The following is a 27,792-nucleotide window of genomic DNA, read 5'->3' on the forward strand; positions in this document are numbered from 1 at the left end:
AATGGTTGATGATAGGGTTGCAGTGTGTGTGTGTGTGTGTGTGTGTGTGTGTGTGTGTGTGTGTGTGTGTGTGCGCGCATAGTGAGAGGGCAAGGTGCTGGTGCAGGGCGAGATTAATAAACGTTTGTAGTATTCAGTCAATGTGCCTGCAAGCTAAAGCACCTGATTAGCATGACCCTGTCCTGCACATCAGCATATTCAAGCCTGTGGGAGGCTGATTAAGTGTGAATGCTAATTTTCCTCCACAATGCTGTCAATGAGTGAGAGAAAGAGATAGTGAAGAAAAGACGTGGAGCAACTGATAGAGAGGGAGAAAAAGGCAAAGTTCAAAGACTGTCAAGAAGGTGTGTGCAGTCGTGTGTGTGTGTGTGTGTGTGTTTGTGAAAGAGAGAGAGCATTACTTTTGGCTCATGTGTAGCTAATCCTACTAATGCTGTGCAGGTGTTCAAGTATTTCATGTATGCTGCAATAAAGCTGACATGTGTGATTTGTTTTATTTAAAAAATGTCTCGTATCTCAGCTAAATATGCAGAATCAGGTATAAGTAATCACTCTGTAGGTTCATTTCACCTAAAAGAATAAAACTGTAGCTCTGTGGCACTATCAAAAGATATTGTTCGTTTGTTTGAGCGGACCATCTAGCCCAACCAGTGGTGTGAGTTTGGGGTGGGAATATCTGTTTGTGCAGACAATGGATGACAGGGAGCGTTTTCAGGAATTTGTCTGAAAACAGTGATTATTTTTGCAATTCTGTTTGGTGGCGCAAAAATTACACACTTCAACTTTAAGGTGCGGTCACATGTGAGGAAATATAATATGTAAGGTAGGGCTGTGCGATAAAATGATCTCGATATTTATTGAGAAATAATATTCTACATCTAGACATTCAGGTGCGTGTTGCTAAAAACGCGAGCAGTTCAGAAAAGTTATACACACAACTAGCTAACTGAATTATAGTCATTAAATCAACTGGTTTGGAAGTATTAGCTGGCTAGCGGCTATATAGCCCTACTGTCATGTAAACCAGCAATGAGGCTAGGTAGCCACTAGCTAGAAATTCGGCTAATATTATATCATTGTGTACAGAACAAGACAGCTCTGACAATGCAATACAGATATTTACTGAACACAACAGCAACTCTGACATCAACAGCATTGCCGTTTATTTATGTACTATTTAGTTAAACCTGTTTTCACGATCATTGCGCTGTCATGTTCCGCTAATTTTTCGAAACAGGCAAGAAAGTTTTTGTGGACGTAATGATTTTTAGGCTACAGCAATTACACCATGTATGGGTTATGTTGCTGACACACATCTGCCCAAAACCAGGAAAAAGAACATTTTTGAAAACTTAAAAATGAATGACCATGAGGAGAGTGAAACGATGAAATTGTGGCGAAAAGAGGTCACACCTGATGTAGGATAAAATTCTAAACTGAGTATGCTTCTGAAACTTCTAATTAAATGGTTGCTTACCCTGTGTCGTTTACTTGTAAACTAACAAGTTATGTTTACATTCATTCTTGAGGTCTAAGAAACATGTGGAAGGTATTTCCTTCCCCATTAGTGGTATGAAGTGTATATCGTAATGAATATTGTCCAAACCGTTCAGCATCTGATAGCATCACTGTACCACTACGATACTTTTTCTATCGGTAGATACATTTTTACAGTGAGCTCTTTAAAAAGCATAATTCTGCGAATATACTCACACAGCAACATTAAGGACTAATCTAACTTAAGCAATAGCCCTGGTAGGCTAGCTTAGAGACTGACTTGAGGACAGCCTCTGTTAAAAGCCCTAGTATAACAGCACAGAGTGCTCTAAAAGAAAGTGGCATTACAAAAAACGCTGCTGCTTTGATCCTCTCCTTTTCTTGCTTCAGGCTTGACTTGCCCCGACTCCTCTCCACTTTGCCCATTCTGCAATGTTAATAACAACCCCCCTAGGCACCATTTCTGCCCCTGACAGACCCTCAAAAGCTGCACGGGTTTGTGTGAAAATTTCGCTGTACTCTGTGCCAATGTCATGCCTGGGGAGCCGGGGCAGATTGCCGAGAGAGAGAGACGTGTTCACCCTGGGGCATCATTATCAGTCAGGCTCCCTAAGAAACCCCGATCCTAAAGCCCTCGTTCCACTATACTCACACAGTCTTACACACATAGAGCGGGTATCATTATCAGTCCGGCTCCCTAAGAAACCCCGATCCTAAAGCCCTCGTTCCACAATACTCACACAGTCTTACACACATAGAGCTGGCATCATTATCAGTCCGGCTCCCCAAGAAACCCGGATCCTAAAGCCCTCGTTCCACTATACTCACACAGTCTTACACACATAGAGCACAAAAGACAGAGAAAAGATGCGTGTGCTCATTCCTTTGAGTACAGCAAAAAGGTCTGGGCCGTATTGCAGCTCAAACTGGCCAAGAACCGCCCACTAGAACAGGAAGAGCCATCTAACTGACATTTTAAGCAACCAATCAGTATGTTTTGTTGTTACATGCCATTTAAGGGGAAATATCTGAGAAATGTTATAAAATAACAATAGACCAACAAAAATAGAAAAAAATCATTAATAATTGAAAACCCAGAAAAATATGTAGGAAGTCTCGGTGCCACTGAAATAAAATAAAATAAATAAAACAATAAAAAATAGAGACTGAGGCTATACTAGAATACGACAGGATGAGGTTGGTCATTTTCCGGCTGTGATCAGTGCTGTGAGACTGGAAAGAATTTGGTACGCTCCTCCTTCTCTTCCTCCTCCAGAGCCTCTGCAGCAATGGAGACAGCACTGCTGCCTGATCCAAGAGGTCAAAGCCAAGGTCACAGAGATGCAAGAGTGCAGGCTGGAGATTTTTATGAACGAATGTATGCCTATATGAGCCCACCCGTGTCTTTTCCGGCTTGAGAAGCTACCTTCATAACAACACAGAAACACTTAGAAATGAAAGCTCCACCAAAATAAACACTAAATTTAAATGGAAAAAAGTACGAAAGAAATAGATCACTACTCTATAGTTATGTAATATTCATTGTACTACTACTACTACTACTACTACTACTAATAATACAAATAAATCAGTAGTAATTGTATTATATTTAAGTAATATCTCACATCTGTGATGCTCTGTTATGCAGCACTTTATTTGTCAAAATCTAACTCCAATGTTGTATTTTGGATTTTGCTGTGAAGTTCTGTATAAAACCACTTCATTTGATAAAAAATAATACAATATTATGTTGAAAATTAAGTTTTTAAGTTATCAAGTTTTAATTTATTTATTTATTTAAAAACCATTTTGATTTTGAATCCAGGGTGTGCCGGGTGACTCCAGTCAGGCTTCCCAAGTAACCTGTTGGCCCGGTTGCTAGGGAGGGTAGAGTCACGTTGAGTTAACCTCCTCATGGTCGCTATAATGTGGTTCTCGCTCTCGGTGGGGCGCGTGGTGAGTTGTGCATAGATGCCGCGGAGAATAACGTGAAGCCCCCACACACGCAACGTCTCCACGGTAACGCGCTCAACAAGCCACGTGATAAGATGCACAGATTGACGGTCTCAGACGCGGCGGTAACTGAGATTCGTCCTCCGCCACCCGGATTGAGGGGAGTCACTACGCCACCACGAGGACCTAGAGTGCATTGGGAATTGGGCATTCCAAATTGGGGAGAAAAAAAATATATATATATATATATATATATATATATATATATATATATATATATATATATATATATATATATATATATATATATATATATATATCATTAAATTTAAATAAAATATTGATATGGATTTCAGAAAAAATAAAACAAAAAAACAGGTATCAGACTCTGTATCTGCAAGGACCAAAAAGGAAGAATCGGTACTCGTACTTGTTCTCAAAAAAATGGGATCGGGACATCACAAATTTCTATGAATGTCTACAGCTTGTGCGTTTTAGCTTCTTGCTGACCATATAGAATAAGTTTCTTTGGGAAGCTGATGCATAACTTTTTTTTTATCAACATCAAGATTTTAGGTTAAATTGTATGTGAATGTTTAAGGGAAAACATCACTCCCACTAAAATCAAATCCAAAGCTTTCAAAGGGATAGTTCACCCGAAAATGAAAATCCTGTCATCTACTTTCTGTAACTTTTTTGATTATTTTATTTCACCTGTGGAACACAAAATGAGTTGTTTACCAGACTGTCCAGACTGCATAACATGTCCATATACATTCACCGGACACTTAATTAGGTACACCTGTACATACTTATTCATGTGATTATCTAATCAGCCAATCATGTGGCAACAGTGTAATGTATAAAATCATTCAGATATGGGTCAGGAGCTTCAGTTAATGTTCACATCAACCATAAGAATGGGGATTAAATGTGATCTCAGTTATATAGACCGTGGCATGATTGTTGGTGCCACACGGGCTAGTTTGAGTATTTCTGTAACTGCTGATCTCCAAAAACAAAAAACATCCAGTGAGCAGCAGTTCTGTTGATGGAAATGCCTTGTTGATGAGAAAGGTCAACAGAGAATGGCCAGATTGGTTCGAACTGACAAAGTCTATGGTAACTCAGATAACCGCTCTGTACAATTGTGGTGAGAAGAATAGCATCTTAGAATGCTATTCTGAGATGCGGGTTGGAGCTGTTTTGGCAGCACGAGGGGGACCTACACAATATTATTTTAATGTTGTGGCTGATCGGTGTATATGTGTGTGTGTGTATATATATATATATATATATATATATATATATATATATATATGTCAGCATGAAGATTTTAGGTTAAAATTGATGGGAATGTACCGTATATTTATGTGAAAGTTTATGTCTTAGGTCCTGTAATTTGTCACCATTTTTTAAAGCTTGGTTCTTGGTGTGACATTCATTTTTAAAAGTACAAATATTTAATATAGACTTTTAATTCATATGCGGTCATAAATCTCTTTCTATCTATCTATCTATCTATCTATCAAAAGGAACTATATAAGAAAAGGAATGAAAGAAATATAAATATTTTCTAGTTAGAATCTGGCATGGTAGTGCTGTATGATTTTAGAAATAAGCATGTAATCCATCTATGGAAAATACTCAACTAAAAACTTGAAAATGTTAGCTGAGACTCCCATTCACTGCATCTGCGTCCCCGGGGCTGAAAATCAACCCGGCAGCCTGGTCTCCGAGGACACTTCTGTCACCTTCAGGTCTGTCATTTTAAACGCTCGTGTCAACAATCAATAGATTTGGGTTATTATCTTTTCCACTTTCACCTTCTGCCTCACATCTGTTCCTGCCCCTCGTTCCTCTTGCCTTCTGGTGTCTGTGTGAATGAGGCTGATGGATGAGGAGGGGTGGTGTGTCCTCTCTGCTGTCACTGGTCATGTCAATATCCCCTGGGTTAATGTGAGATTGAATGAGATTTTGTGTGTGTGTGTGATTGAGAGGGATGGAGAGAGAGACAGATCTGGGAGGAGGGTGATACAGGGCAACAGGAACAGGGGTCAGCACCCAGCACACCTTAATATTTAATCAGACCATTCCCAGCAACTCTACACCCTACACAAAGAGGGAGAGAGAGAAAGGCAGAAAGAACATGCAAGGACAAAATCCACTTTTATTTAGTTAACTATTTGCCACACCTGCCAATGCTAAGTGAATCATGAAAATGTACAGGCCATAAACATTTCTTACTGGTCATGCAACTGTATTTGCATAATTTATTTTTTATAGAAAAAATTGTCCATAATAATGGAATAAGTTAGCTGTTTTTTTTTTTGTTTTTTTTTTGTTTGTTTGTTTTTTCTTGCATTAGCTCAGGTCATTGTGTCACTCACAGCAACACAGATAAAATATACTATATATATGATCTCGTAAAACGTCACCAGTCACAAAAATGTGAAGACACATTGTGATTTTGTTCCTCATTTTTTCATTTTGGAGGCTTAATGTGAAGAATATTCCACTAATGTGGAATTGAGGCACCCTAGACAAACTTCTAATGATAACATTTCCACAAAGGTTCTTAAATGATACACCAGTTGCAATGTTTTCTTTAGTGTAGTGTTTCATTTGCAGACTATTGTTTTTACATTTCAACTTACACACTGTTACACCGTAATGTTTTAGTTCCCAATAGATGAAATAACTCTGACGTCACACTGCAGGCAACCGTGCTTCAGGGTTCTTTTGAGCAGCTGATTTCAATGGTGGATATAGGCAGCACTGCAGTTTTAATTATCTTTTAAGCATTATATAATGTTATAATGTTTGTTGATGTTAATAAAAGTTATTATAAAGGGATATCTTTGGTTTATAGTTTATAGTGAAGAAACATATGTTGGTTCTTTCTGAATTATCAAAAACGTTAACTTGATTCAATAGGCCTGTTTGATTATGTTAGACATGTAACAGGCTAATGAACTCACATCCTCATACGTTTAATACACTTCTAAAGCCTTAGAAATGTGTCATATATTAATGAAAACTACCATCAGACATACAATATACATTTTTACTGCTTAAATTATTAACTCACATACAGTAAATAATAATATTTGATTTCAGTATTATCATATTTCATGTTCAAACTTTATAACAGCCATTTAACAATTGTTACTTATTGCATTCAAAATAGATGCAAAGACATAATTTTAGCAGCATGACATTAGTTTTATTCACATATACTTTCACAAACAGTAGCCTCTTCGCTGGTATGGTGGAGACTGGGCCCATTCTTCCCGTTAGACCTTCCATGTTTTTTTGGTTTTTTTTTTTTTTTTTCATATAAGATCATCATTAGATCATATTTGACCTCATATCTGTCACAACGATTGTAATTTGGAAATTGCGATTGGAGTTTGTGTGATTTCTTTGTGAAAAGTTCAAATCCACCAACAGTAGTTGCGCATCAACTGGGTCTAGAGCAGACAAAATGAAGGTGATCTGTGAAATATCATGATTTCTCAAATCCTTTTCCAGCTTCAACAGTTCTGATGGAAATTTAAAGCCCACAATCAGCATTTCTGGGACACTTTCAGCTCAATTTGTGTGAAGACATGTAACTTCCAGGCCTGGAAGGGTCATGGAAATTATGACATTTTTAAAAAATCATGGAGAAGTCATGTAAATTTCAATAATGAATGTTCTAATGTAAATACTGGATCAAATAATGAATATTTTAGTTATATTTTTTCTGAAATATTACTCTAAATGTCAGGATCCTGCCATCTCTGTTTGGTTTTTTCTTACTCTTCAGTGTCAGCATCCTGACATCCTTTTACGTTGTTGTTGTTATTTGTCCTTTCTGTTTGTATTTTGTCTCTCCTATGTGTTTTTCTGCCCTACCTGTTTCTGTTCTATGTTTCATTCTCTGGCCCTGGCGCAGCCCCCTTGTTTCCCTGATTATCTGTTCATTTGCTACACTTACCCTCCTCGTTTGCCTTCTGATTTTTCCCTCTTTAAATTCTCCTTGTGTCTCTCATCTTGTGCTGGATTTTTCCTCTTGGTCTCTTGGTGTTTTTTACCCCTGTCGGTCTGGTTAGTTCTTGGTTTCTCTGTTTATTTTGTATGTTTGGTCAGTGCTAGTTTTGCATTCTTTATTTTGTTGCCCTCTCATGGGAAGTTTTGGGTTCTGTTTTGTTTCCTAGTTGTGTTTTGTGTATACTTTGTCTTAATAAATGAGTTTTTTTTTTTTACTCTGTCTGCGCTTGGGTTCTTCACACAAACCCTGACACTAAAATATTTCAGCAGCTAGAAATGGCTCTTTTTGTGTGCAGTCTCTATAAGATTATTCTTATAATTCCGCATCCATTCATTACAAATGGCTGGAAAGGTCATGGAAGAGTCATTGGTCTAAAAATGTGGAAACCCTGACTCACACTTGGCAAGCATTTATTTTGGACCTTGATTACAAAGGAAGTAATCAGAAGCACAGACTGAAATACACATACAATATGACAATTTCTGGCCTCGTGTGGTCTTATTAGAAGAACATTACGGTAGGAAAAGAAAGCACAAGACAGTAAGAATTATGAGGGTACGGTAAGATTGAGTGGACAGACCGAAAAACAGAGGGAAAGAGACAGATAGGAGAAGATGGAACAAAGTGCAAGAAAATTAAAATGCCGTTCATCACTTCAAATGAAGTCTCGTTTCAGTTTCTCGAGAGGGGGAGAGAACTGCAGCAAGTGTACTAGGAAAACTCTCACCTTATATAATACATGCAGCAAATGTGATATCGCCATATAGCACAGCATGAATTCCATGCATTTTTTCAAGATATATATTCCCATTAGAACTATTTAGAGACAGTTCACCCAAAAGTGAAAATCCAGTCATTCACCCTCATATTGTTCCAATCCAGTGTGACTTTCCTTATTCGGTGGAACACATAAGGCAGAATGCCCAGTCACCATTCACTTTGATTGCATCTTTTTTCCATATAGTGAAAGTAAATTTTGACTGCGGTCAGTCCCTTACATTCTGTCTAACGTCTCCTTTTGTGTTCCACAGAAGAAAAAAAGTCATACAGTTTTGGAACAACATGAAGGTGAGTAATTGATGACAGAATTTTCATTTTGGGGTGAACTAGACCTTTAGATTAGTTGTATTTCTCTCTTGTTGCATTCTTATAATAACATTTTTTCCTTGGTGAAAGCCTTGAAAGGTCTCCCAGCCTAGTCTCGACTTGTCATTTAGCTGGTTTTGGGCACTTTTCAGCAGGTCAGGCTGGGAGACCAGCTGGTTTTAGCTGTTTTTCAGCCGGGCTAGTAGTAAAACCCACTGTTGTGATAGTTCACGTTGAGCTCTCATGTGATCTTCAGTAGAAGAGATGAGTGCAGTGGCAGGACGGCAGGTGACCCAGTCTAAGGGATCTTCAGTCCCAACTTAAACCAGCAAAGGTTCACAGTTCTGTTATGCTGTCCACACATCAGCTCTCACAGCACATGAGAGAGCTAAATCAAGAGAAAAAAACTTGCTGAGCTTGCAGAGAAGATGCGGTGGTAAAAATTTAACTAGCCTGATGAAAGCATTGAACTTTGCATGTCAAGTATTTTAAAAGCATAAGAGAGAGAGAGAGAGAGAGAGAGAGAGAGAGAGAGAGAGATGAGTAAGCAGTGAAAATTAAGAAAGACTGGTGAGAAAAACAGAACAGGAGCAAACTAAGATATGATGAAAGCAGGGGTAAGAAAAGGGAAGGTATGGGTAAAGCGGACTGTTGGAAACTGTTGACAATATTCGATATATATCTCGATAATTATGTTTTGATCTGAAATAGCATAAAAGTGTTTTTTTTTTTTTCTTCAATCAGAGGAACCATCATTTAATCTAAACAGCCATCGTAGGCAAGTAGAATTCATATTTCAAAGGTATTAAATAAAAATCTATAAAAAAAAATGATGAAGGCATGTTTCCCACAGTTTTTCCACTAAATGAACACAAGGGAGAGTAAAAAAATGTCAGTAATGATCATTTTCATTGATTTGCACATTTATACTTATATTTAACAAACAATCATATATGGAAGCTTAATAAAAATCTTATTTACCTTCGTATATATATTTTTACTAAAACATTTTTCTGTGAATGAACAAGGTATGCAAAAACAAATTTTTTGGAAACCAGATGAATATTGCATCATACTAAATTGTTACTGTGGAACCCAGTCAAGTTTATTATTATAATATAATACTGAATTATTATTATTTTCAGGATAAGATTTGTTAAAAATAAATGTATTTATTTCTGTCCTATTTACTTCACCCTAAACTGGGGTTTTAATTTTGACACTGCAAGTGCAGTAGTGTTTATTTCACCGTCACCAGGAGCTTTTATTATGAAACAGGAAATGCAATGTTTGTTTGACAGTTATAAGTTCCACATCTTGTAAACAGCTGTCAAACTGTCCTTACTGTTCCGCATTTGCAGATTTGTACAATAACTTTATAGCAGTTACTAATTTTTGGAATTGCGCGAATGCTTGAACCTGCAGTACTTCACAATGCAAGTGCCACTTGTTCATTCTGAAGCGCGCACAGACCATGTTTATTTGTTTTTAGCCATGTTTATTTGGCAGTTAAATAATCACATATGATCATATCTCCATTTTGATGTTATTTTGATTAATTATACAGCCCTGAAGGATAGTGAAATTAGTCTACTGATGCACTCTTTGAAACTTAATGGCCAAATAAAAGGCTCATTAAAATCATCACGATATTCACGATATTGATGAATTTGATATCTTCAGCAAAATCATCGTGATGATATCATGGGTATTCGATGTATCGCCCAGCCCTAATTGCGACAAATTAGGTTTTAATATGCGGAAAAGCAAGCAAGTATTTTCAGTGCATAGCGGATAAAATTTTAGTCTGTTCCTCACACAAAACTATAGTATGGCTTCAAAAAACTTGGAATATAGAGCATGGGTCATATGGACTGTTTTTATTAGGGATGCACCGAAATGTCTGCAGCCGAAAATGGCATTAATGTTTCATGGTCGTTACTGTCAAGATCCAATATGGCATTAAAGAAGCATTAAAGAAGCATAAAAGCACCATTAAAGTAGTCCATATGAGTTGTGCGTTATATGCAAAGTCTCTGGAAGCCATTCAGTAGTTTCGTGAATCGCATGCATTTAATAAGTAAATATATCGTCTGCGTGCACAGCGCACTCCAGTGAATGAGCACTGCTCTGTTGTTGATACACACTCATAGTTTTTCAGCCAAGTGTGTCCAGAATTTTTGGTTTCGGCCAAGAATTTTCATGTCGGTGCATCATTCATTTTGATAGTACTTTTATAGTGCTTTTTTGGTCTGTTTGAAGCTTGACAGCCCTTGGTCACTGTATGCTCTCGTTGAATGGAAAAGAGCAATGGGAATATTCTGGCTAACATCTCCTTTTGTGCTCTACCGAAGAAAGAAAGTCATACAATGACATTAGGGTAAGTAAATATTGACAAAATTTGAATTTTTGCGTGAATTATTCATTTAAGCTGCAAAAACGTTGGGTTGAAGAATTCATTGGTGAGTTGAAAGACTTGGCAGATTGTCCTAATAACATTCATTAACACATTCACTTGTCATTTCATGGCTCAAATGAAGCCAACTCATGTTGAAGTCTGGTTTCGTTATTTTGTAAATGTATGTGAATTATGGCATCTGTAAATGGCTGGGTGTCTTTGGCCTTGTTCTGTTTTGGAGGAGTATGAGAGTGTTTGGTGAGACTCTTAACCTCTGATTGCTCTTACACAGGCATTTTAAAGGGTGTGAGAGCTGTTTACTCTACTGGCAAAGTGTTGATTGGCTGCACTCAGCGCTGAGGAGAACAGATGCTAAAATCACCTGAAATGACAGCTTTCTTCCTCTGTCTCATTCCCTTTTTCACACTACACTGTGTTCTTTACTCAGATCGATTCAACAAGTGACAGCCTGTTTTTAACATCTTCTACTCTTGTGTCTGCATCCTACCTTATTCTGAATTTCCTCCTCTCTCTCTCCATCTTCAGGGGCCGTACGAGCATCTAGTATCTTCCCAATCCTCAGCGTCATCCTGCTCTTCATGGGTGGCCTGTGCATAGCTGCCAGCGAGTTCTACAAGTCCCGCCACAATATCATCCTCAGCGCAGGAATCCTCTTCGTGTCTGCAGGTGAGCACATGGGCACAGGAATTAATCACAAAGAGAAGAAAAGAACACTATATGGCCAAATGTATAAGGACAACCAAACACAGCACCCATACTGGCTTGTTGAGCATTTCATTTCAAACCAAAGTCTTGCACTAGACTTTCTAACTAAACTGCCTCAGTTCTATACAGTAGCCAGTTAGCAAGTCGTTTCTTTTTTTTTCTGTCTCTCTTTGCTCCTGATTCTGTTGCTAGGCTTAGAGAGGCCTTTTGGGATTAAACTCTAAAAATATGGTGTCCCTGACACGCTTTCCCAATGATCCATCATGGTGGTTTCACTCTGTCACAGACAACTCCAGCAGAGTGTGACTGAAGTCAGCAGTGAGCCACATATAATGTTCCTGTGAGGTCATCCACTCAAAACTCTGTGTTTAAGATAACGTTTTTACTCCAATCTTCTCCTTTATATATTCACTCTGACCAGTTAAAACACTCACTGTTTAGTTTATGGCTGATGGGTAAAGGGTCATGAAACACTAAATTACATTTCCTGAGATGTTAAGAGATATGTATCTGTTGCACAATCTTAGCATCCGGTTTTTTTTTTTATTTAAGATGGAAATTGGTTAACTTAGGGATTTTGGTGCTATTTTTGTCTTCAGGGTTTAAAATCAACGTCGAGTCAGCGTCACAGGATGTGACGTTTCCATAGACTATACTGCATGATCAGTGTTTCATGATTATTGATGACAATACGTGATATTCTCATAAGACGAGCGCTGCAGTGAGTGAGCTGATAACAGGCCGCGAGTGTTCAAAACTGCATGCCTTCCTCAAGATACTAATAGAGTGACAGGACAGGTGAAACCTTCTAAAGGGGGTCACACAATAGACACCTCTGGCGGACAAAACAGTGCATTATAAAATTTGAAACAACTGGTTTCTATGAATGTATGCACACTGCTGTCTGTCGCCACCGCCCAGCTATGACTCCGGAGGTTGCTAAATATTCTGCTGCACCACGGAGCGCCTCTCACATAGTTTTCCATGAAATTCGACCCAAATCATTATCAAAGGACATGATGACTTGATGATACATTGTGTAAATGTATCTTTCATATAGCCCACACTAGGGCTGTCACGATTATTAAATTTACCTGACGATTAAGTGTCAAACAAATACAATGGCATGGCGATTCTTGTCCACTGTGCGACTGGCTTAAATGTTTGTGCAGTGCATATTTATTACTTGAGAGTTTCCTCAAGTATGGTTGTTGTGGTTTACATTGATAGTCTCACTGTCGATTCATTTATCCTTAATGTGAGTGTGTTTCCCAGTCTAAGCACTTACTGTATATTTGTGAATTAACGTCTTGGAATAAGTCTCAAAAGTAATTAAAAATGTAAAAATGCAAATTTTCAGTACAAATGATAGGACTTGGCATTTATGCACATTAAATTACAGATATAAAATGGCCAGTGTGTAATGTTTTGTAAGCTAACAAATCTGTACATAATTTATTTGTGCATTTTGTTATGAGCAATTGTGATTATCTTTAATGCTGCTACCTGCATTAATGAAATAAACCTGAGTAACCGGATCAGATAATTGTTGTGAAGTAAAACAAACCATTCCCGGCCCAGATTTTTCAGCACTGTAAGTTAACTGTACTTAGGGCAGAGAACCACTCTGGGGTAACGCCTGTAGAGACTTGCCAACTCACAGTCCTAACAGCTTCGATTCCAATTTCTCAGCACCACAGTGGAAAAAGAAACCGTAACCATGTCAATGGCACAATACCACAACAAGAACCACTCTGCATGATGGTGGAAAAGCTTGTCACACTTATGTTGACAGAATCTCAGACATACATGTTGTAACTTCATTAACAGAATGTTATGGTAATGCACTGAACTGCTTTCTACAAGGTGTTAAAATATCTCCTCTCTTCTTCACAGGCCTCAGTAACATAATTGGCATGATCGTGTACATATCAGCCAATGCAGGGGATCCCTCAAAGAGCGACTCCAAAAAGAACAGTTACTCGTACGGTTGGAGTTTCTACTTTGGTGCTTTGTCTTTTATCATGGCTGAGATGGTGGGCGTGCTGGCCGTGCACATGTTCATCGACCGGCATCGGGAGCTGCGGGCGGGCGCTCGAGCCGCGGATTACCTGCAAGGGTCAGCTATCACACGCATCCCCAGCTACCGGTATCGTTACCGACGCCGTTCCCGCTCTTCGTCCCGCTCCACAGACCCCTCGCACTCCCGCGATGCCTCGCCGGTGGGCTTGAAGGGTTTCGGAGCACTGCCGTCCACCGAGATCTCCATGTACACACTAACCCGTGGGGGAGACACCCTAAAGGCCAGCCACGGCACCCCCACCACCACCTACAATTCTGAGAGGGACCACAACTTCCTGCAGGTCCACAACTGCATTCAGAAGGACCTGAAAGACTCATCCCACACTAACACAGCCAACCGACGTACCACCCCTGTATGAGATAGCGGGGAGAGGGAGACAGGAGCATGGAGCAGGGCAGAGGCATTGAGGCCCAGAATATTACAGATCAAACATCATGTACCATGCGTTTTCATGATTCATAGGAAACGGGAGGGTTTTTACTTTTCAAAGACTACCCATGTATGCATGATTTTGCCATTTACCATTGACATTGAAATGAGTCTGGTTTAAAAATGGAGAGAGGTTTTAAGTAAGTGACAGAGAAGGAGATGCAGAAGGGTTGTTTCGGCCTGTGACATGGGAGCTGTAGCTTGTGATGTTGATTTGACATTGTTTCTTTAAGAAAAGATTTTACCACAAGCAACTTGCTCCCCCGTAGCCTTTTTCCCCTCTCCATTCATCATATTTATTTGTTATTTGCATAAAAACTGTGAACAATTGCAGGGGTGTATTCAGTAAGAAATAGCCCAGTCTGCAATCTCTTACAAAAGGTACAATATACATACATATAGTATATATATGTATGTATTAATTTTATATATTAATTAACATAATAATCAACCCTTTTTTCAGAGGCAAAAAAAATAATAATTAATAGAATCATGAAGAAACAAGGAAAGAAAAGCCAAACCGCTGTTAGCCGGGTGATGATCTGTTGGAATAGAGACTCAGTGTCCCTGAGCAACTGTGGACGATGGATGAGATCACAGAAAATCTTTGCTGCAAAGCTGCTGTTACACAAGACTGACAAAGACATTAAACCTTAGACAAAATTGTATTCTTTTAAAAGAACATTCTCATCTTTTTCTCAGTACCTGTTTGCTTCCATTTTTATTTCCTCTCGCATTCGGTCGTCATAGGAGTGAAAAAAATGCATATGTTGATCCCCATCACTGACATGAGCAGCAAAATGGGATCAGAGTTCAATAGAAGACTCCAGAAACGACTGCCAAGACGAAAAAAAAAAAAAGGAAGTGGGGGGTGGGGGGATGCAGAACTCTAAACAAATACTTGCAAGAGAGCAAGCAACAAATAAAGTATGAAATATTATGAGAAACGAAGCTAAATGACTCACGAATACAAAGATTAAATGCATGCTATAAATTTACAGCAAACCTGCTCTTGAAACTTAAGTTTTAAAGGATAATTATAAAGGGAAAAGCAATGTTAAAAAAAAATAATATTAATGTTTTGTGTAATCTTTTTGTTTTTGTTTTTATTATAATTATTATAATAATATTATTTTGGTGATGAACCAAACAAACAAAATTATGGCAAAACTGCTTTTTTTTTTTAATTTTATTCTGAGTTATTTCTTTGTAAGTACATGTATTTCTTTTATTCATTTGTTTTTCTCAGAATCACACGCCTTAGCCATTTCGTTATTTCATTGGATTCATTTTAATGTGTCGTTTTATTTGAAATGAAATCTAAAGGTGCCAAAACATAATAATCCTAAACTTGGATGCATCAAGTCCTGATGAATAAACAGACAAACCCAAGAGGGAACAAACTCGCTGCTCCTCTGTTTGTAAAGCACCCAAACCCTCACACACCTGACGAGGATTCAAGCACCATTTAAAACAGCGGGAAAGCAGACAGTGTTGTGAGTGAGCTTGAGGCTTTCCAAATGAGTCAGACATGAGTAAGTAAGAGTGGGGAAGCAAAGTAACAGGCCACGTAATTACTCATCTGTTCCAGGCTAATCTATATGTGGGAAACATTCTTAAGTATGTAATGTATCCTCTGCTGTAGTAATACGAAGGCCCACACAAAAACTGCAAAGAAACCTCAGCAGATTTCTGCTAAATTTGAATGCCCATCATTCATAAAGTTTTACACATCCCCCTGCTGTTGCATGTTCTTTATTAAATATTTTGACTAATTTCATTATGCTTTCACCAATAAGAGTGTAGTGTTTAAATACCTTCCATTGAATTCCACCGATTCATCTCCAAAATCAGAGGTAGAAAGCACAGATTCTGCCTGGGCCTGGTCATGAGGTATTTGACTTGTCTGTGAGAGAGAGTGTGTGGTTGTAAGCATGAATAATGTTTACATGTTCTTCTTTGCTCTGATGGAGTACACCTGCATGCTCCACGGAAGAACCAAGAAAAAATGGAAAGGAAAAACAGGGACACAGTGAAATGTGTGCAGTGTTCCCGAGAAACAGAACACAGGTTTGAAACAAAACATGAGTGACCTACTCAAGCATTCTCTTAAAAGCAGCATGTTCATGATCCAACACCCTTGCTTGAAGGTTTTTCCCCAAAGATGTATGCGTAACAGGCACCTGGATTCTTGCGTAGAAAAGAATCGCTTCAGAGGGTAGCAAAGGGCTTGGGTGTTGTTATGAGAATTAGTTATTTTAACTAAACACAAATTTGCGCTTAATCAGAGAATGTGCTGACTAGACAATGAGCTTTCCCGAGAGAACTGAATTCTCTTGCATTCTCTGTGCTAATACACAGAAATTCTCCCACCACTTTATACTCCTTAAGACATGCCAAAATCTGTCCCACCATCTATCGGTGAAAGCCATTTTGTGAGTCTTCCCTCGAAGGAAAAAACCAAGAGGATAAGAAATAACAACAACAAACAAGCAGTGTTTTATTCATTTGTTTCAGTTTTTAAATTAAAATGCTTCCCTCGTTTTCCCACTCTCTGTATTCCCTCATCCATCTCCCTCCACCTTGTTGGGCCAACATGCTTGTCCTTAATTTGCCTCCCCTGCACAAGCTCTCATTTTTTCTCCCTCTGTGAATCATCTACTTGCATACTATACCCCCTCCCCCATCCCTCCATCTATAGCTGTCGCTGCTTTCTTTTTCTTGCTCTCGTACATTTATCCTCCTCTCCCTTACACATTCATCACTTGCTCTGTCCTTTTTCTCCATCTCATTCTGACATCTTGCACATCAACTTTTCCATTCTTCTCATCTCTCTCTTCTCACTGCAAATCAAATTCCCTCTCTCTCCTCATAACAATATTGTGGGGAAAAGAAAAAAAATCAACAGATTTAAACAGACAAATCAATCATTGGGTAATAGCCCCTTCGTTCCCCAGATCAAGATTACTGGCTGATTAATGGACACTCTCACTCTTTAGTTTCCTTTAAATGAGCCGCTGTCTCTCAGACTATGTGCTGGCAGTACATACTAAAACAGTATGGTTGCTGCCTCTGAAGCGGTCACTGTTTAATTGTCCATGCTTTATGAATTTGTGTTAAGAGGAGAGTTCATCTTTTAACATGTCTGTTAATATCCATTACAATTAACGTGAGATATTTAGTCATACTAGTAATAAAAAAAAAGTGATTGTACCTTCAGCCAAATACCTGCCTTTACATTAAAGGTGCTGAAAGCTGCATTTTTGGACAGACTGATCTCACAGTGACATCGGAATCTGTAGGTTGATTTTTCTTTAGCTAAAATCGATCTGTGCTTACTGAAAGTAGAAACACTGCCCCCAGAGGCCAAAGTGGTAAGTGTTGTTGGGCTTATGGGCACTATATGCTCCATTTTCTGCATGAAATGTCCACAGAGGGGCGCCAAAATCAAGTTGTGAAGCGAGTTGTTTTCAGCTTTACATGATTTTATACAGAGAAGAGGAATGCTTATTTTATAAACTTTACCCCCCCATCCTAACACCCAAACCTAAACATCAGTGGACTATAACTTTTGTGTTAGAGGGAAAAATGCGACCACCGAATCGCGTATGTCATTTATTATGCAAACATGATTACTTCCTGGTTTGAACGCAGGATCCAAACCCAGACACAACACACTTCAGTTGCACCACAAGGGAAGGTAAATATGCTTGAGCCAATGCAAAATGCCGGATAGGAGATGGTGTTTGTCAGTGAGTCCAGCATAATGCGTCTGATCCTTGGGTACTGGAACTTTCAGAAACAACATGCCGACTTCCCGTGTGATCATGTTGTTTTTGGAATACTACAAATATAATCTTCCTATACCATCTGACAGATATCACTGAAATAGGTGTCCTAAGAAATCATAGCCCACACTTCTTTTAGCTAATTAGTAAATTAGCCAATCAGAAACTTCCTGATAAGCAAAATGGTGCAATTAGTTCTTAGTTTCATTTAAGTATCAACTTTGTCTCAGATGTTTATCTTAATGTTACCTTAGGAGAAATAAAAATAGATAATTTGGTCTTGGAAGATGTTGATAAGAAATTGAGTTATTGAAATCAATTTCCTTTAATTGCTGAATTTGGTGTCTTGGAAAATCTCAGCACAATTTGTGACATTGTCGAGGTTGCTTATGAGGATGCAAGAGGAAACTTATGCTAGAGTAAACACATTAGAGATTTCTAGAGTTTGTTTCTTCAGAGAAAAATCAGAAAAGCATGGTCAGAAATTAAGGGGGGGCTTGGGGCAAAATGCCACCAAAAGTGACAAAAATGCAACTGAAATTCAAAAAGTGGGAGCAAAATATGCCCCTGTAATGCAGTTTTCCATTTTTTATTTATGACACCTGACATAGTTCTTAATGTTCTGTTCTAAGTCTGGTTATACACATAACACAAAAAATAATTTGATGTTGATTTAATTTGACAGGTGGGAAGAAAATATATTGTCAGTCTAATTATTAAGATTGAGAAGTTATGTAAATGAATTGATTCAACTGAAGTATCTGAATAAAAGAATGACACGGTATAATTTGTATATGTTTAGAAAAAAATGCCCCTGAAATCATATCCGGGGGGAAATGTTATCCCTTAATGGAAAGGGTCATTTCTGACACTGCTGAGAAGAAAATGATTTAATTTAAAGTCTTCACTTGGTCTCAATTTTATATTGTTGCTGTCTAGGAGAAACAACTGAGAGATTAAGAAATCTCTTTTCCTTCCTATAGAATTATGGTTGGATACCAGAAAGATTTTCCTACTCAAATCAAATATGCTGTATGCTAAAATATTGCTAAACAAACTGCTGAATATTCTGCCCTACGTTGCACTAATGCATTTGATTGTGCAGGGTCTGCAGTGATCTCAGTGTGTGTGTGTGTGTGTGTGTGTGTGTGTGTGTGTGTGTGTGAGTTGGCGCTGTGGCTAAAGGCGTACAATGAGACCTACATTCCCCTTTCCAATGTTCCCCTTCTGTGGCTGTGAGGCACAAACTGAATTAGAATTAAAGAATTAGAAGGAAGAAGAGATATTCCACATCTAAAGTTTGTGTAAGGGGCAGTTTCTCCACCCAAACATTTTGGATGAGAAAATGATGGACAATACAAAAATAAAACAAAATAAAAATATGAAATATGGGATCAAAAAGCATATAAACCATATTTTCTAAAGTGACCAACAGCAACACCAGCAGATACAATTTCAGAGGGAGGCAAGATTTCTTTTGCTTCAGTCAGGCACGCTGTGTTCTTGTTGAGGTCCTAAGCATGAAGGTTGACTATTAAACTATGAAAGTTTTTGAATCAAAGCATATAGGATGATGACAATTAGAATGTAAAGTAAAACCGTAAAGCAAATCAACATACAGTATTACAAATCTCAGCGCCAGCAACTGAAGAATACACAACATCTGCAGTTTAAGACATTACAGGCTGCTAACACTGCACACTAAGCACTTTTCACAACTGTTTATAAATAAAAGAAAATAGGGCCTATTAGGATCTAGCTAAGCTACCAACTACTTTACAGTACTTTAGCTTAAAGCTATACTCCTCTAGCGGTTAAAAAAATAAAACTGCATGCGTCTTGCGGAAGGACATTTTTTTGGTTGTGCTTCGGCTGTGCTCCTCTGCGCGGATGAATGTGGTTCAAGGCACCGGTGTACAAATGAATATAGGACATCTTATCAGAGCGAATGGACAAATAAATAACGAAAGCAAGAATAAGATGGATATCCAAAAACATGTCATCTGAGCAGATAACTTATCTCCTCAGGTTACATGTTTTCTTTCTTTATCTGAGATAAGTGCCATATCTTATGCTGCTGTTTTGACTTATTGGAAACATTGATGTTTTGAAATAAATGACGTTACAAAAGTTAGGCAACGTTTGATAACATTAGACATAACGATTGCTAGCACCAATTACAGTATAATTATTGTATTTCACTACACACACAGATGTGCGTGTGTGATTACACAACTATACATAAACCATATCAATAAAATATCTTACCTGTCGAGTACAAAAAAAGCCATCTCTGGGTCGTTTTTAAATCCTTACAGATCTCGGAGTTGTCGCCACCTCTGAAAAGCCAAGCTGATGTTGATTCGGGTTTTATTACGGACTCTGTCGCTTTCACTTTTTGCTTGTAGACCCTGCCCTGTTCAGGGTTTCTTTGTTTTTACAAAGTGATTCCCTGGAGGTTTGCCGTTTTGAATGATCCATGGTCAATTTTTCTCGATCGTTGTGACAACAAACTTTCAGCCGGATCTTATTTTCTCTGTGTATGGATATGATGGGCGAATGACACAATTTCCCGTGAAATCCGTCCCGACAGCTCTAAAATAATTATAATATAATATCATAATTATAGGTTTATCAAAATGTATTTGGGTAAAGACATGGTTTAGAAGATGGATTTTTGTTGCACTCTCTCATTAATAATATTTACTTTTTTTTACAATAAAAGTTACATAGTGTAGCTTTTTTGAAAAGCTGAAAACTAACTGTAGTTACACTGCAAGCTACATGTCAAAAGTATGAAATATTCAAAAAAGAAATGGTCAGCTGCAATTTAATCTAAAACTTGTTTATCAGAAAACAAAAACATCTCCAAAAGAAGTACAAAAAAATTATATTGCCAGTTGCTGTGTGATATTCAGAGTACTAGTTTTTCAAAATCCCCTTTAAAAAAAGCAGTCTATTGTGGCAATACCATGGTATCAAATGGTAATACCTAATACTTTGATATGGGCCTTCACCTTGGTACTGAATATTACCATGTTCATATACCATAGTACTACCATGTACTGTTTTGATACTCTTTTGGGTGGAAATGTGTTTACCTGCAGTACAAATTCTTCCACAAGCAGCAGCTTGAAATTATTAAAGACCCTTACAAAAGTTGAGAGCTCTGGCAAACTTGCCACAAATTTGTTGCAAATCGCCACTCATTATTTTCACATGCAAATGAGTTTTGTGGCAAACTCTTCATTGCTGCAGGTTCACCACTACCGGTGAAGAACTTCTTGCAAGCATTTGCTGCGAATCGCAAGCTCATTTGCATGTGAAAATAATGAGTGGGAAGTTTAATGCAAGTTTGCAACAAATTTGCAGCAAGTTTTTCAGAAATCTGATTTTTTGTAAGGAGATTTTTCTCACGGCTGGTAAACGATTAGATTCTTCAAGATTCTTCACTTCTTCAAGCGCTATTTTTGTTCTCTGTCTTGCCCATTTTACAGAGAAAGAAACTGCTTCAAACAATTCAGCATGTGAGAGAACAATCTAAATGATTAAAACTCAAGGGTTAAATTTGGGAGGAAGGATCCAGAACAGTGTTCTGGCACCTCGGCGTTGCATTCCAGCACAGCGTTCTGGCAACTCCAATTCCAAAAAGAAAAACAATTGTACAGTCTGTAACAGATCAGAACCTAATCTACTACATTCGCCAAGAGCGGCACTGTTTTAAGCGTACACGTGCTCTGCAGCCTGCTTCAAACCGATTAGACAGTGGGAAGAATTGTCTCCTGAAACCATGTCTTCTAGTCTTCTTTTCCTATGTCCAGTAGTAGGCTATCCTCTTGGTGGAATGAGCCTTAACACCCATGGGACACTGTATGCCTTGCGAATCACAAGCGAGCGCAATGGCATCAATGACCAAGTGGGAAATTCTTTGCTTGGAGATGGCCAAACCCTGTGAATGGCCTCCAAAGCAAACAAAGAGTTGTTCAGACACCCTGAATTGACTTCGGCCAATGTACATGCTCTCTTAGCATAGTCTCGTCAGACTCAAGGGAGTAGGAGAGAATGCTTGCAGGGTAACAACTTGAGCCCTAAAGGGGTTGCCAGCACTTTGGGAATATAACCCCTTCTGGGATTGAGAATGGCCTTTGACAGGCCTGGTCCGAATTTTAAACAAGAGTTACTGACCGAAAAGACCTGAAGTTCCACAACACATTTGACTGATGCCAAAGCGAATAGCAGCACAGTCTTCAAAGAGATTATGTGTAAGCTTACCACCTCTAGTCACTCAAATATGGAACCCGTAAGCGTGTTTAACACAAGTGCTAAGTCCCAGACAGGGATGGTAGCAGGGTGAAAGGGTCTTAGTCATGTCACACCACACAGAAATCTGCTGACCAGAGGGAGTTTGGAACACCAATCAGCAAAATGTCGCTATTTTAAGGCAGGCAACCGCCTCACTGAGTATGATGCTTGCACCGGTTGCAACAACCCTATTGTGTCAGACGAGCTCCGTTCATGGCAAGACATGAAGTCTCCACAGCTCTGGCGAGGATGCCAGATCATGCCTCGAGCTTGCAAGAGCAGATCCGCCCTAAAAAAAAAAATTCCCATGGGAGAGCCTCTAACTTCCCTACCACCTCCAGGAACCAGTGACTGTTGGGCCATTTCAGCAAGAAATATCACTGTTTCTTTGTCTTCCCATATCTTCCACAATACTTGATGTAGCATGGGGACAGGGGGAAACATATTTGCATTTCCCTGGCCATCTGTGAGCTAAGGCGCCCAAGCCTAGTGGAGCTTGTTTAACTGAATACCAGATGTGACAATGCATGGTCTCCGGGGAGGTCCACCTTGGCTTCTTGAATACCTCCCTGTTATGGCCAGTTAATTTAAGACCGCAACATAAAGGGGAGTCAGAATCAAAATGCAATTAAAACAATTTTATGGAAGTAAATTCAAATGAACAGATAAAGCAAAATGTCTAGGGGATTAACAGAAGCACAAGCATCAAATGGAGCTGGTAACTGCAGGTGAGTATATCAAGCAAAGTTGTCCAGGTGACTCCTCTGGAGAGGTGGACCAACTACAAAGAGAGAGCCAGGAAACTAACAAGCAGTGGCCACTTTTATACACCACACCCTTAATCAAATCAATTAAACAGTTACTTCCCCAACCAACCAGAAACTGCCCCACACTGCCACTGTAGGACAGAGAGAAAGGCCAAGGTCGTAACACCTCCCTCCCAAGGAACCTAAAAAAATGGAAAAAGAAACAAAAAAAAAGAAACACTTAACAAAACACAAGGCACATTATGAAAACATCTCTTCTCCAGCTTCTCTCCAGTTTTGGACATCCTGGGCCTTATGATATACACACAAATATGAGACAGAGGTAGAGAGACAGATACCATACAGCGATTTACACTAAAAAGAGGCAACTTAACTTCCCTTAACACATTCAAATTCTAAAGTGAACTGTACAATTATACGGCACCTTAACATAGATGACAAAACTGGATGTCAAACCTGAATATCCCTCAAGCTGATGCTGAGTTGATAAATCAGGAGCTAAGGCCTCCTTTGAATAGTCTGGAAGACCACAGAAGAACTTCCCAGACAGAACGTCAAGTCCAGTCAAGTTCCTGTGGCAAGAGGATAGCGCCCCTGAACCTCAAGCACCATCACTTATGTGAGAAAGGGTTCTAGAACACAACAATTAGTGTGAAAACTGTATGAACCATCAGCTTTACAAAGACACTAGGACTCGAAATAAAACTAGACTCTATCAGATTCATGCAACTCTCTTCTCAACTCTTTCTTTCGAAGCACAAGCTTCACGCTCACTACGAAGTTTAGCTGCTTCTAAATGCAACTGTTTCTCTTGCAAAGACATTTCTCTAAGCTTCATTTCAAAGTCACTATCATGAATAGCAGACATTAAAGACTCATTATGAGCTAAAGACTCATTATGACCTAAAGACTAATTGTTTCTTTGTGCATCTTTCAAGTCAAGCTTCAGAAGAGCACACAAAGAAATCTTCCCCACCGAAGACATTTTTAATCATTGTAAACAGTAAACAGTAAACAGTCAAACGTAGCTCGATATAGCAAAGCAATCAGTGCTATCAAACGTGTGATGTGACTACAAATTACTATGGTGACGACTACAAATCCCATAAGCCATAGCGTCAATAAATTACAAATCCTACTTAATCACAGAACTACAAAAATGTACTACAATTCACTGAAGATCCTCATCAAACAAACGAAGAGCAGCAAAAACGCAAACTAAAGGTATTTCCCTGTTTACTAAATTGTGACATTTTACAAAATTAACGTAAGTGAAAAGCCACAGAGTGTCACCATAGTTGGCAAAAAATGAGAAACTCCAGTTCCTAACTATACAAATACAAAGCTAATTAAACCCTGTCTAGTCTTCAAATGTGTACCGGGCTCGGGCTCTGTTAGCTTTGCTCATTTTCATGTGCTTATATGGCTGCAGTGATGCAAGCATAGGGTGGGGCACCAAGCGTCACCAGCCTATCATATTAGCGTAATGACGGTATAGGGTTTCAAAGTCGACACCCCTAGTCGGAGCTCCAATAGCATCAGCTACTAATGCACTGTCAAAGTTACCAACTTGAAAGGGAGCATATGTTTGGTCAGGATTTTAAAAGGACTGGTCAAATCACTCTAAAAAAAAAAAACTTTTACTATCCAGTTGTAAATTATTTATTTATTTTATGTAACTCTCTATTAATTCAAATATATCGCTTATATAATGAACGAGTTAAAATTTACATTAAAATGTGTTTACTTAAGTAAGCTGAACAACATTTAGTAAGCATAAAATATTAGTGTTACTGTATTGTAGTTATTATTTTGTACGTAAAAATGCTTTATGCATAAAATGTATGAGACTTTCATGTGACTTGGTTTTATTAAATATTGGGCTCTATTTTAGTGAGGGCGCAAAGTGAAGGGCAACGTGCTACGACCACGAGCAACGTCTTGTCCAACTTTTGTGAAAGCGCTAATTCTAAGTGCAATTTTCGTGCCAGCGTAGTGTAAATGGCCATGGGTTGAAGTGTTTGTGCTAGAGGTCTTCATGGGTCCAAAAATTTGTGCCCGAACCCAAAGAAACCCAGAAATTTACTACCCAGACTCGAACCAGATCCGTCTATTATTTGAAAGCTTGGACCCATACCCATGCAGAACCGAGAAATGCCAGACCTGAACCGGACCTGTCTATTATTTGAAAGCTGGGACCTGGACCCGGCCGGGAGACACAGACCCAATCGACACCGATTTCACAGCTGATTGCTATTAACAAGTTAATTTACAAGTTGTGAAAACAAAACTTTGTGTCTTACTTAATGTAACATTAGAAGCCTTCTCCCCTGTGCCTGGCCATGATGCATATAATCCATATAATGCAGGTGCCAACATTGTGAAGCTCCAAACATTACGTAAATCAGCATAAAAGTAATCCATATGACTCCAGTGGTTAAGCCAATGTCTTCAAAAGCAATATGATAGGTAAGGGTGAGAAACAGATCAATATTTAAGTCTAATTTTACTATAAATTCTCCTCCCTGTTCAGTCAATGTCCACTTTAACTTTCACATTCTTCTTCTTGTGTGTTTGGTGATTCACATTCTTCATGCATACACACCCTACTGGGCAGGGAGAAGAATTTCTAGCAAAAATTGACAAATATTGATCTGTTTCTCACCCAAAACTATCATATCACTTCTGAAGGTATAGATTTAACTGGAGTCATATGGATTACTTTTATGATCCCATTATGTGCTTTTTGGAGTGCCAACATTTTGGCACCCATTCACTTGCATTGTATGGACCAACAGAGCTGAGATATTTTTATAAAAAATGTCTTCTGCAGAAGAAAGAAAGTCATACACATTTGGGATGGCATGAGGGTGAGTAAATAATTAGAGAATTTTCATTTTTGGGTGAACTATCCCTTTAAGTCCCTGACAATCATGGTCGTAGCCGTTTTGAGAAAAAATAATTATTATGAGATTGTGTTAAAGGTCATGGCTTATTTTTCCATTATTACCATGATGTTTATTTTTAAAATTGTATTTATGATGTAATTTATATTGGAATTTTATTAATTTTTTGAGTGATTTTTAAGTCACTGCAAAAATGGCCGGTGGAAGAAGTTGGACGGAGTAAAATGTTTGGATTTTGTATGATTTTTTGACCACTTTGTTATTTTGATTATATTTTAGTTTCATTTGAAGTGTAATTTGAATTTAGGAATATATTTGGTTTAATTTGTTTGTGTTTCAATAAATGAATTTATTTTTTTCAAAATCGACCAGTAGAAGGGAAGTGCGTTCCAATTCAATCACTGTTAATACTAGCCATGATTTAGGTGTCAGTTGATGAAAATGATTAATAATGCATACATTCTCTATAATTTAAAGAAGCATACATCCAAATTCCGACGAGAATCGCATTTTCCATTCATATATATGGAGCGTGTCACTATCATAGAAATATGCCTGGCATTTATCAAGGATGCAGTTAATGCATGAAAGAACACAAGTCCACATTTCTATTCTTTTAATTAATTGCATACAGTCCATTTACACTACAAACATCTTATGAATGTGCTGTCTTTGTTTAAATCGTTGGCACTTGAGAAATGGACTGTATAACAGGACGCAGACGCTGGAATAACCGGAAAAGAGCCTCAGAATTAAATTGCACTTGGTCCAGCCTTTTGCACGTCACGTGCATGATTTCGCCAAACCCACTTGCGCCTGGACATAGTTCATGCTTGCACAAAAATACCAAAACTCTATGGCCATGCCCATTGACTTTTCACTTATGACTTAAGGCATGCTTGCTCTCTTAAAATAGGGCCCATTATGTTAATATAAACATGCAAAAATATTATAGCTTTCTTGTTAATAGTGTAAAGTAAATGGTGTTTCATATGCCTTTACCCTGTAAACTGTGTAAACATAAAATGAAACTTGAATTTACATTGAAAAATAATGCAAATCATAAGAGTCCTCATTTCAAAAGTCCACCACAGGTCACTGGTGTGCATGTGTGTGTCTTTACTCTCTTTCAGCCTAAATCTTTACACAATTCTCTTTGCATCAAATCTCTCTTTTGGATATGTCTTTCTCTCTCTCTCTCTCTCTCTCTATTTCCTGCTCCTACCCAGAGTGTCAATATTTGCATCTTGCTGTGAGACATGATGTTATGTATTAGCCCCTTGCTGTGTACCTGTCAGTGACTGTCTATCCATCTTCAGCTTTCTCCTTCCCGCTACCTCTCCTTTTGACACAGCACTCTGTGTCTTTTCTCTCTCCATTCCTGTTCCACATTACTCTGTATGTCTATCCACCCGTATCAGTTCCCTTTCTCCCTCCCTCCCTTTCTCTCCTGTTGAGGTGATCAAACGTGCCTTGTGTCTCTCTGCAGTGCTGTGTGATCAGACTGGAGAGTGAGCAAAAGCAATAGAGAGAGAGACTGTGGCTACATCTGAAAGCTACTGCCCAGTCAGGCAATGACGTCATAGGCAGTGTTTTGCATATGAAGGGACCTCATAAGGACACCGGTTTTGGACAGCCTTTCAAGGTACCATAACATCATGACAAAGATCTAAAACATTTTCAGGTGAGCTTTAGACATACCAAAGACAAACCAAATTCAGTCAAGTAGAACATTTTTTAAAATGGGTCATTTTTAAACTATTTACTGCTTTCAACCACTTCATCAAATTACATTTTATTCAACCGACCAGTGGCAGACTT

At 38.5% G+C, this 27,792-nt stretch overlaps 1 protein-coding gene across 1 annotated transcript in view; it reads left to right on the forward strand.

Moving 5' to 3' along the window:
• cacng2a (calcium channel, voltage-dependent, gamma subunit 2a) overlaps positions 1 to 15,969 on the forward strand; it is an 89,943-nt gene extending 73,974 nt beyond the window's left edge. Inside the window, exons 3-4 of the mRNA XM_051716975.1 lie at positions 11,517 to 11,657; positions 13,593 to 15,969. Of these exons, the coding sequence (XP_051572935.1) occupies positions 11,517 to 11,657; positions 13,593 to 14,137 (686 nt within the window). The 3' untranslated portion in view covers positions 14,138 to 15,969. The remainder of the gene's footprint in view (positions 1 to 11,516; positions 11,658 to 13,592) is intronic.
• The last annotated feature ends 11,823 nt before the right edge of the window (positions 15,970 to 27,792 follow it).

This window comes from Myxocyprinus asiaticus, chromosome 14 (assembly GCF_019703515.2).
Source record: "Myxocyprinus asiaticus isolate MX2 ecotype Aquarium Trade chromosome 14, UBuf_Myxa_2, whole genome shotgun sequence".
NCBI lineage: Eukaryota > Metazoa > Chordata > Actinopteri > Cypriniformes > Catostomidae > Myxocyprinus > Myxocyprinus asiaticus.